A 10,862-nucleotide genomic window follows, 5' to 3' on the forward strand; every position below is an offset into this window, starting at 1 on the left:
AATGCCATTGAGTTCTAAACATGCTAGAAACATATTAAAACATGCTAGCAATACTTAGCTAAGTGCTAAAGCATGGTAATTCAATGAAACAGGACTTTGTTGTTACTCAAGAAGGCAATGTACAATCTACCCCAAACTTCACACGTTTGATAAGAGTTATCTCTTGAACACATGTCCATGCTCATATTTAGTTATAGTCATAGCGCCACCTGCTGCCAACAAGAAGTGACGTTTAACACTGTTCTTGACTCCTAATAACATATAAAAAAATGCCAGTAGGTGCTAAACATCCTACCAACATACTAGAGACATGCTAAAACATACTAGCAAACACTTAGCTAAGTGCTAAAGAATGATATTACTGCAATTAAATATGAATTTGCTGTAACTCAGGCATGGAATGTCCAATCTGCCCCAAACTTCACACTTTTGATAAGCGTTCTGTCCTGAACACATGACCATGCTTATATTCAGTTACAGTCATAGCGCCACCTGCTGGCAACAGGAAGTGTTTAACACTGTTATGGACTCCTAATAACATATAAAAAAGTGCCAGCAAGTGTTAAACATGCTAACAACATACTAGAAACATGCTAAAACATGCTAGCAAACTCTTAGCTAAGTGCTAAAGCATGCTATTATTGCAATTAAATAGGAATTTGCTGTAACTCAGGCATGGAATGTCCAATCTGCCCCAAACGTCACACTTTTGATAAGAGTCATGGCCTGAACACATCTACATGAGCAACTTTAACACGTTGATGCCGTTCTAGCCGTTCAATGGTTAAAAATGCCATTGAGTTCTAAACATGCTAGAAACATGTTAAAACATGCTAACAATGCTTAGCTAAGTGCTAAAGAATGCTAATTCAATGAAACATGACTTTGTTGTTACTCAAGAAGGCAATTTCCAATTTGCACCAAACTTCACACGTTTGATAAGAGTTCTGTCCTGAACACACATCCATGCTCATATTCAGTTATAGTCATAACGCCACCTACTGGCAACAGAAACTGACATGGTTAACACAGTAATGAAGTACTAACCACATAATTATTGTGTACTGAGCATGCTAGAAACAGACTAAACATGCTAGCAACACTTAGCTGAGTCATGAAGCATGCTATTATCACCATTATACAAAACATTTTGTAACTGACTTTGACATACTCTTACTATATATACCTCCTTAAATGTACATTTCCCAACCATGACCAAAGAGCTTTAGATTTAGAACAGCAGTGTTTACATGGTATATACAAAAATGTATTATTATGAAAGAAGTGTTTGCCATTTGATGCAAATGCTTCATTCTGACATGTTTATGGCATTTTGAATGCAGTGTTGCATTTTGAAGGAGATGTGAGGCATTTTGCATTTTGTGTGTGCAGTTTTGAGAATTGTGTGTAGAGTTTTGAAAAAAGGAGACTTAGTTTTGAAAACGTGTGTAAGCAATTGGTAAAAACTGTAGTAGTAGCCTAGTAACTTATATAGCAGAGAGAGAGAGAGAGAGAGAGAGAGAGAGTGTGTGTGTGTGTGTGTGTCTGTGAGAGAGTGAGTGAGTGAGTAAATATGCGTGTATTAGCGGGGAAGAAAGGATAATAGATTGTAAACCTGTTATCTAAACCTCACTCCGGAGCAGAAGGTGGCGGTAGGCCTAATGCACCAACTTGATGCCAACTGCTGTAAAACAAGAAAGAAGAAGTCGTCATTTCTAAAATGTAGGGAGGATATTATGTATGAAATTTTGTTATCTTTATATAGAGTAAGTAATATGGGGATTGATGCTCAGTTTTTATGGGTCCCAGCACACATTGGCATACAAGGGAATGAGATGGCAGATAATTTAGCTAAAAATGGGTTGGAAAATCAGGTAGAGGTGGCAGTACCAGAAGTAAATTAGAGATCAAATCATATGTACGGAGCAAAATTAAGTTACAGTGGCAGAGATTATGGGATAATGGAAATAAAGGAAGACATTTATATAAGATACAGCAGAAAGTGGGGGAAGAAAAGTCATTGGGGAAGAGCAGGCGAGAACAGTGTCAATTTAGCAGAATTAGACTGGGTCATACAAAGTTAAATGCATCACTACATCTTACAGGAAAACTTATATCTGGAAATTGTGAGACATGCAGTCAAATGGAAACTGTTGTACATGTGATGTTTGAATCTATTTTTTTACAGTCTATGGTTTGAATGCACTAAATACTCAACTCAAAGACTGGCTTTAAGGAAAGGACTGGAACATGAAGGAATTAAACAAATGGACATTACAACTATTTTCTCAAATAAATCTGGAAAGATGGTACTCAAACACATTTCATCGTTTTTACAACAAACTGGACTGAACACAAGGATTTAAGTTAAAGTAATTAAGATACAGTAGGTGGCGATAATGATCCATATGGTTGCAAGTCGCCAATAAATAGAAGAAGAAGAAGAAGAAGTCGTCATTTCCGCCTGGGTCCATTCACTGTCGGGCATAGCGAGCAGGTGGTGGGACATATTATTATCAACAAAAATGTACTATAGAGTCAGCGGAGTCACTGGGAAATTAACGCGAGCCACAGCTGATTCTGCTTACAGTCCACAGGTAAGTCAAACATTCCGCTGTTGTTTTATGAGAAGTGAGAAGTCTGGTGTTGACCTTCACAGGAAGCGCTTCACAGTCATAGCGCAAGTCTCTCTTCATTGTACTGATTCAGTCATCTTCTCTCGATCCTCTGTCAAAGTTGCCTTCTTAAGTAACGCTATCTACGTTTATCACTAACGTCAATGGATCCGAGTAACTAAAGACGGACACTGGAGCTGCAGTGTAGCCTTCGCAGAATGTTGTAGTCCCTTGTCACACGATTCCTTTGAGTTTCTGAAAGCCAGCTGTTGAGAGGGTGCATACAGTATAAACAGATCTTAAGTGTACTTGTACTAAATAATTAGAAGAAGTTAAGTAGTAGTCGTTAGTCTATTTGCTTGATGTCAAAGACAGCTGTAGAATTCAAAGATCCATTTCTTTCTACTTGCAAGCTTTCTTTTTTTAAACTAAGGTTAGATATACACTTTGTCTATTTAACTTGTTACGTGCATCAAAAAATAGTTTGCTAAAATGAAAATACTGTTAATGATAATTATATTCTCACCCACATGTCTTTCGTTATTTTTCCATGTAACAGAAAAGGAGACCTTTTAAAGAATCTTCCTTTATCTCCTTTGCTGGAACAATTTATAGTGACATCATCTGTAAAGTTACAAAACACCATTAGTATTGAGTAGCCATGATGGTGCACTAATTGATTCGGTGTTTGATGTTAATTAGCCTCTCTAGGTTCAAAAGATTGTTTTATGTGCTGCAGACCTAAAAACAAACAAACCTCATGTCATTGTTTTTGTTCTGTAAGGGGCTTAAGCCCATGGTGCCTGCTCAAGCTCCTCAGATGGTCTTTGCTTCACCAACCAAGGTTGTTTCAGAGACTGGGTCATTGGCACACTACATGGGAGTAAACAATGTCCTTGAGCTGCAGAAGATTTTCCAGGTATGACACTGACTCACATTTTCATTCTGCTTTTTGTAACTGTTTAGAGTTAAACTGTTTGGAGCGATCATTACAAAAACCATGTGTGCAGCATCTGTTACTGAAATACTTCCACTTTGTTACACTTTTGATCATCTCTGTATTGTTTTGTATATTAAATTAACAATAATATCAGTCTTGATTATCTAAAAAATGTGAAATTAAATGTTTTAAAACATTTGAAATGTTATAAAGTAATGGGTAGTATGACAAATATATTATGTTGTCAGTAATTGTATATAGTGGTAACAGTGTATTTATACCAATATAGTTATTTTTGTTGAGTCTAGGGGTGTCGCAATATACCGGTGTTGACGATAATCGTGATATTCAACGCATGAAATATCGACATCGTGTTAATTTAGAGTGTGACAATATACCGGTATTGGCGATAACCACAATGTTTAAAATGAGTAGGACTCTTATGATAACATGACACGTAAATGCTACAGCGCCAGTTGTTGACCTCTCAAGTGGCAGTATCGCATCCGCGGACACCTGTCAAATAAGAAGACGACGCAGCGCTCGTCCGCGCCCGTGCAGCTAGAGTGAAACACTGTCCACACCCGAAAAAAGTAAGCTCGCCAGTAATAAGAACAGAGTTATTCGGCTTCAAAGAAAACAGCACCTTAAAGGTGGTCGCACACCGGACGAGAAGCGCAGCGCCACGTCTTTAAAATTCGAACAAATTCTGTGAGTGTACACACACCGGCGGCCGCGGCGCCCAGCAACGGCTCAGGGCCGTGTTCAAAATCCTGCCGCGACACAAAGCGCCATTTACATAGTTTTATATTAAATTTACATTATATTTGTCTCAAACCATCCTAAATGATTTCACCCTGTGCTGCAATATAGCCTACATTTAATTTTACATTTATTTACAGAAATAAGCTGCTTGAATGAAAATTGCTGATGTTATCGGATTTTCAGGTGATATTCTCAATGCATTCAGTTAATGGACGCTCTGAGGTAAAGTGTTCAGATGACAGACTCAGCAACTATTGTATTTAATTGTACAGTATAATCATAAAATAGTACAGACATTATCTCAATTCCATAGTGTCCTTAAACGTAATGATATTGCTGGCCATAAACTGAGAAAGTGCGCGTCCGGTGTGCGATACCTCGAGTTGTCATAGACGCGACGCGGCTATTATTTTACGAGTCATGGAATGGGATGGAAACGTGACATTAACTGCTAACAGGGGGTTTCTGTGTTCATATATTTAATAAAGGGTGATTATTAAAATTAAGAACCCTGTTTTTACTCATCTTATTTTTGTATTTGTATTTGCACTTGATTTTTTTTGCTCAAATCAGCTATCTGCATGACTTTATTGGCAATAGGTTTAAGAGCTTTTCAGTTCTTCAGGAAACCTTCAGACAGTGTTTGGCTTCAGTTTAAAACCAGATAAACTTCACATGCTTGTCTTCCTTCACAAAAATTTGCCATAGATTGAGTAGGCTACGCAAGAAGTAAAAATGCATGTGCCTTGTGTTTATCAGTATCCTTATGTTTGTTGGGTAAAAAAGAAAAACTATATAAACAAAATAAAAATTAATTTGACTTATAACTACTACCCCGCCCCAGCCCCCGCCCCATAGATTCTATAGATATCGCGATATATCGATATCGTGAATTCTTTTGGTCACAATAACCGTGGTGTGAAAAATCTAACATCGTGACAGCCCTAGTTGAGTCCATGTGCAAATATTTTTTTCATTTTTTTTTTCCATTACCCAGTGATTTAGGGCGTACTACTCTCACTAGGAACGGTTGCCTTGTACTGTGTCCAAGCACGATTAACACTCCCCCACTGGCCGGCACTCACAATGCACTTTAGCATTGCACGCCTGAGCAAGCTTGCGCCATTACAGTGCAACTTTTTGAAGAAACATGATCTCACTAATAGATTGCCTAATAGATTTATCACTTATGCAGTGCAGTGATTTTCACTTAAACATGCACGTATCAGAAGATTATTACGGAGGCAACTAGGGCTGTCGCGGTGAAGGATTTTCCCTTGCGGTAATTTTAAGTGGCTCAATAGCGCGATATGCGGTTTTACCACATTTATTAATTAATTAATATTTATTTATATTTATTTGTTGCTTTATAAATAAGTGTCACGATGTGGTCAGCATGCACAAAAACGAGTACATTTTCAGTAACCAATAAACCGAAACTAAACATCGTCTCTGCGCATTGAAAGCCTGTCACTCAGCGCGCAGTTGTTACGGCAACGGACAATCTTTGAGTGAGTCATTAAACCATTCATTCAACAACACGTTCAAAAACGCTGATTGATTCATTAAAAGATAGTAATAAAACAAGTTTAATTATTTTTAACTTTGAGCTCCACTTTTCAAGGCTCAGCTGACCAGCGATGCGTCGCATGGGTAACAGTGAAGCTTCACTTATAGAGACAAATGGCATTGATTCAATGTGTGACTCAATGAGTTTTATTTCCCGCGAGTTCCTCGCGCTGTGGATGCTGACCAACGCTGTCGCTGATGCCATTCATGGTAAATACCCTTCATTTTAAACGTTAAAAGGATGACAGGACAAATATTTAACTTTCCTTGGACACGGCAACCTTTTCACGAATATGACTTGACCTCAAAGACAGACGCAGGTAATCACACGCGCTCAGTCGATCTCTCTCATTCACTGTCTGTTTAGGCTTAAGTGCAACTCCACGAAGCCTCTGTACAAATCACCATGATAAAAGTAAAACCATGATCACCACGTCTTATTATCATTATTAACTTATGTAACATTCAATACACATGCACGAAGTTCAAAACAAGAAGGTTATAGCCTTATGAAAACGCGAATATCGCGGTTGCTGCGGTTGGCTTGTCAGTAGCGCGGTACTACAATATTGCGGTTATCGCGACAGCCCCAGAGGCAACTGACGTTGAGGGAGGAATTTGCATCTTGAGACATGAAAACAAGTTAAGTAAAAATGTAACAAGCTATGGATATTGAATGGCTTTCCTCAGGTTAATGTAATGTAGTTTACAAACAGTTTTATAGACATCTTTATGTGGATGAAACACTGTTTGAGTTCAGTTGTGTAATGTTTCTTTCAACATACCTTTGTCAACCCAGCCCTAGTGTGAATCATTTTCCAACACCTGAGTCTGGATCTGGGTTTCTGTACTTGTTCTTGTTCTGCCAACAAAAATTATTATTGTAGAATTGAATTAACTGCAAATAGTTAACTTCCATTGTGCAAATTTAAACTGATTTTTAGTATTGCTGTATTTAGTATTGCATTTTTAAATTGAACGAGCAAAAATACTTGTGTGTGTATTAAACTATATGACTTGTTACAGAAAACTGACGGAGCACCGGTTCACTTGAAACGTGGAGTCATGGACAAAATGCTGTATAGGACCACAATGGGCTTGACAATTGGTGGCGCCCTCTACTGTTTAATGGCCCTCTATATTGCTGCCCAGCCCCGATAACCACAGTGACCCCCGTCACCCCCCCCACCCCCCCCCCCCCCCGCGCGCTTGTGCCCTGTATAGTTCAATATTAGAATTATTATGGTTTGACTGATGACATGGACTTTTGTCATTTTGCTCTCAAAGAGTCACATAATTATTTATGATGCTATTTCACTTCCGTAAAACTGCTCTTATTTACTCCAATGTTTTTATTTCACTGATTTTGCAAGTACATCTTGATCATTTTGAGAAGCAGCCTCCTAACTAATTGAACCAACTGTCTGAAGAATTCATTGAGTTTGAGATTGTACTTCATTGGATATATACATTTATTGTTTAATGTATCCGGCCAATCATTTTCTTCTCATTGGTCCCTCCTTCAAGACAGTAGTTTACCTTGATGATCTGTTTTAACCAGGGTAAATTTAAATAATGTACTGATGTACTGACCTATTTGCATCTCCTCATTTCTTTTGAGTTAATGACAATGAACTATTACAGCTTGTCAAAAAATCTTGTAAAATGAAGTCCTTGCAATTTGTACCTAGCAGAATAAATATATTTTGTAAAAAGGAAAAACAAACAATGGAACTCTGTTGTCTGTATTTTACTTGTTTGTAATGGTATTCAATTATTGGCAACAACATCCTGTGGTCTTCAGATATGTCTCACCATATAGGATACAAGTCTGATGGGATTGAAAGTGTTATTAGTTTTAATCAATGCATGAAAGTGTTTCAAATCCTATAATTAACTGATATTAGAATAGTTCCGGTATAATGTTAGATGGTTTTGGATCAGGCAACTAGAAAATTAACATCTCTATTGATTCTTGACCTTGATTGCCTTGATACAGTAACAGTGCTACATAATGTTCTCTATTGATTTATGTTTTTGTAGATTTACTTGCGTAGAAACACCAAAGATGCTTTAATATATTATGCGTTTTATTAGACAGCTGAGCAACTGTTTGGATACTTTTATCAACAGAAAACTAATCATTGTTATATAGCTCAAACATGGTTAGACTTATTTTTTGAGTCTCTTGTTTTCTTGATTTAACATGAGTAATGTGCTTGAACCATGCCTCAGAGGCACTATTTTGTCAAGTGGATAACATCAGAAAGCATTTTATTTGTAGTAATAGTAATACGCCGTTTTCTCCACCATACAATATATTTTAAAATGAATTGCATGCCATTTAGCAAACAGTGTCATCCAGCTTTTATTAATATTCTATTATCGGTCTAGCTTACCTTATTTTTAGTTGGCACAACTTAACATCTGTATAAACAACTTGTTAATCAAGTATACTCAAGTACTGTTAACTTCTCATTAGAGTTCACATTACTAGGAAAATATCAGGAAACCGATTACCTTAAAAATTTCAAGTAAGCTGAACTAAAAAAATCAAGTTAAGACAAAAAGCAACAATTGAATTCAGGTTAAACATTATTTATTACTCAGCAATTGTCTTTATGCACTACAGTTTACTAAACAATGTCTTTCAGACACCCTTAAATTCTAAACATTGTTTTTTAATGTAACATTAACAATTTTTGAATCCCAAAAAGCACATTGTTATTCTTGTTAATCCTAAAGCAACTCAAAAGTGCAGTGCAACCCCCCCCCCCCCAACAAAAAAAAAAAAAAACCAACAACACTTAAAAGAATCAATATTAGCTTAATGCAAGAATTGACAATTTGGACACTTAAAATAAAACAAAAACCTTAAATTGTAAAAAGAGGTGATAATTTAGAACTTCAATTAAAATAATTTAAAACTTTTGTGCAACCACAAACTTAAAGGGATAGTAATGAACCCTGTGAGGTTTCTGTCCCTCTATTTAAAAGTCCATGTAACCATAACTTAAAAGATAATTACGGTTGCTTAAAACAAATCATAAAGACTTAATTACCTTTTTGGATCTTTTAAGTTTGGTTACCTGGAATTTCAGTCGAAGGACAGAAACCTCTCAGGGTTCATTAAAAAATATTTATTTGTGTTTAAAAGACAATCCAAAGTCTTACAGAATGAGGGAGAGTAAATTGTGACAGAATTTACTATCTCTTTAAAAACAATCTGAAACAGCCTTCACTTACATAAGCAGCATGCTTTTTTTAAGTGACTGTAGATTTGTTTTTTAGGGATTTTTGTCCAAGAGAAAGAAACACTCTTTGTATAAAATCAAATGTGTTCTTGAGCTGTAGAGGGTATCCAAATTCAGCCCATATATCAGCCCAAAACGTATTGGCATCTAGAAGGGTTTCAAGATCATCCACCACAAATGGCTCCTTCTAGGATAATTGCTGCATGCGAAGCCTTGAAATGCAGTGCTTGTGGAGAATCCTGGCTGTCTTCATTATAGTCAGAATCCTGATGGAAATCTGGTGTGTGTCACAGTCCTCAAAAAGGAACAGCAATGTTACAATTCTGGTTACATTACAAATAGGAAATCTCACAAATGTACATTTAACTTAAAAAATCAGGACCATCACCTTCTGTTCTAAGTAGAACTAACAGCGATAAACAATGGTTGTTAAAGTGTTGTGTTGAAATTAGACAAAACAATTACAATGACAGCAGAACATGCACACAGCAAAATGTACAAGGGCTTGAGTTAAAAAAATAAACAAATGCAGATTTTGTCTGTTCTTTTTCTGGGAAAGTTGAATAAAGCATAATTTAATGCCTATGTGATTTATGTGTGGAGGATCACAGTTTAAAATTAAATATACAGAGAAAGGTACTTGCCAACATTGTTTTTAAATAGTCAGAGGTTTGTTTCTTCTCCAAAGAAGAGAAGGATGTCCACAAAGAACTGCTGTGCGCTTAGCAGTGATTTCAGTGCTCTGGGAAAAAAAAGTTAAAACATAGAATTAAATTCAATATCAAATTATTCTCTGACAGCTTTCACGAAAAATAATCACTATTACTGACTCCATGTTGATCTAGAATCTGCTGTATGACATTTCACAAAAGGGGCTTTGACAGAAAAAAGATTTGATTAATTTGCTGAATTATTTCCTGTGCATGCTGCATCCGATTTTCAGAATGGTTTGCATTTTAAGAACATCTGCAGAAAAAAACAAAAACTACTATACAGCTTTGTATTTTTATTTACAAATCATTGTGTAGTGTTCAAACATTTCATTTTAAAAGTAACCTAAAAATTAAAACATATAAACCATAGCAGTGCCTGTACGACAAAGTTAAACAAATATAAATCAGTAAATTAAAGTAATCAGTAAAAGTTTTTTATACACACAAAAAACCCAACAACAAAAAAAACATAAAAACGTTGTGCGCATGACCACTCAAAAAAATTCTAAATACTTATTATTTCAAGTAGAGGTTAATTGAAATCTATTAGATTTTAATAACTTTCTGTGCTAAAAAGTTGTCATTACTTTGTTAAACTTAGTAAGGTCAACAAACTTAATCAAAATAAGTTACATTCACTCAGGGGCGTAGCACCAAATTTTGGGCCCTGGGTACAAACCATCTTGCTGGGCCCCCGTACCAAATACCATAGTGATACCAATGGGTGGGGTATTGCATTTTTATCATAAAAACACTTAAAATGTAAACAAAATAAGCCACACTCTGATTAATATATTTTTGTTTTATTGTCAAAAGTACTACTTAGTACGGTCCGTTCGGTATTTATGGAAGGGGCCACCGGAGGAAAATAGGGGAGGGTCATGTCTTTTTATTCTTTGTTGAGGGGAGGGTCATCCAACTTTTTTTAGTCTAGGGGGAGGGTCACCCAACTTTTGTGAAAACAGCAACATTTCAAAGTGGCTTGTTTGGTGCATATTTTTTTACA

General features: G+C 36.3%; 1 protein-coding gene across 1 annotated transcript; it reads left to right on the top strand.

Moving 5' to 3' along the window:
- Window positions 1-2,505: 2,505 nt before the first annotated feature.
- Window positions 2,506-7,604, top strand: LOC307149691 (cytochrome c oxidase subunit 7A2-like, mitochondrial). The gene is made up of 3 exons (XM_079856198.1): window positions 2,506-2,597; window positions 3,400-3,534; window positions 6,916-7,604. Exons 1-3 carry the CDS (start codon window positions 2,526-2,528, stop codon window positions 7,048-7,050), a joined length of 342 nt encoding a protein of 113 aa, XP_079712324.1. The 5' UTR covers window positions 2,506-2,525; the 3' UTR covers window positions 7,051-7,604.
- Window positions 7,605-10,862: the final 3,258 nt, after the last annotated feature.

This window comes from Squalius cephalus (assembly GCF_949319135.1).
Source record: "Squalius cephalus genome assembly, chromosome: 21".
Classification (NCBI taxonomy): Eukaryota; Metazoa; Chordata; class Actinopteri; order Cypriniformes; family Leuciscidae; genus Squalius; species Squalius cephalus.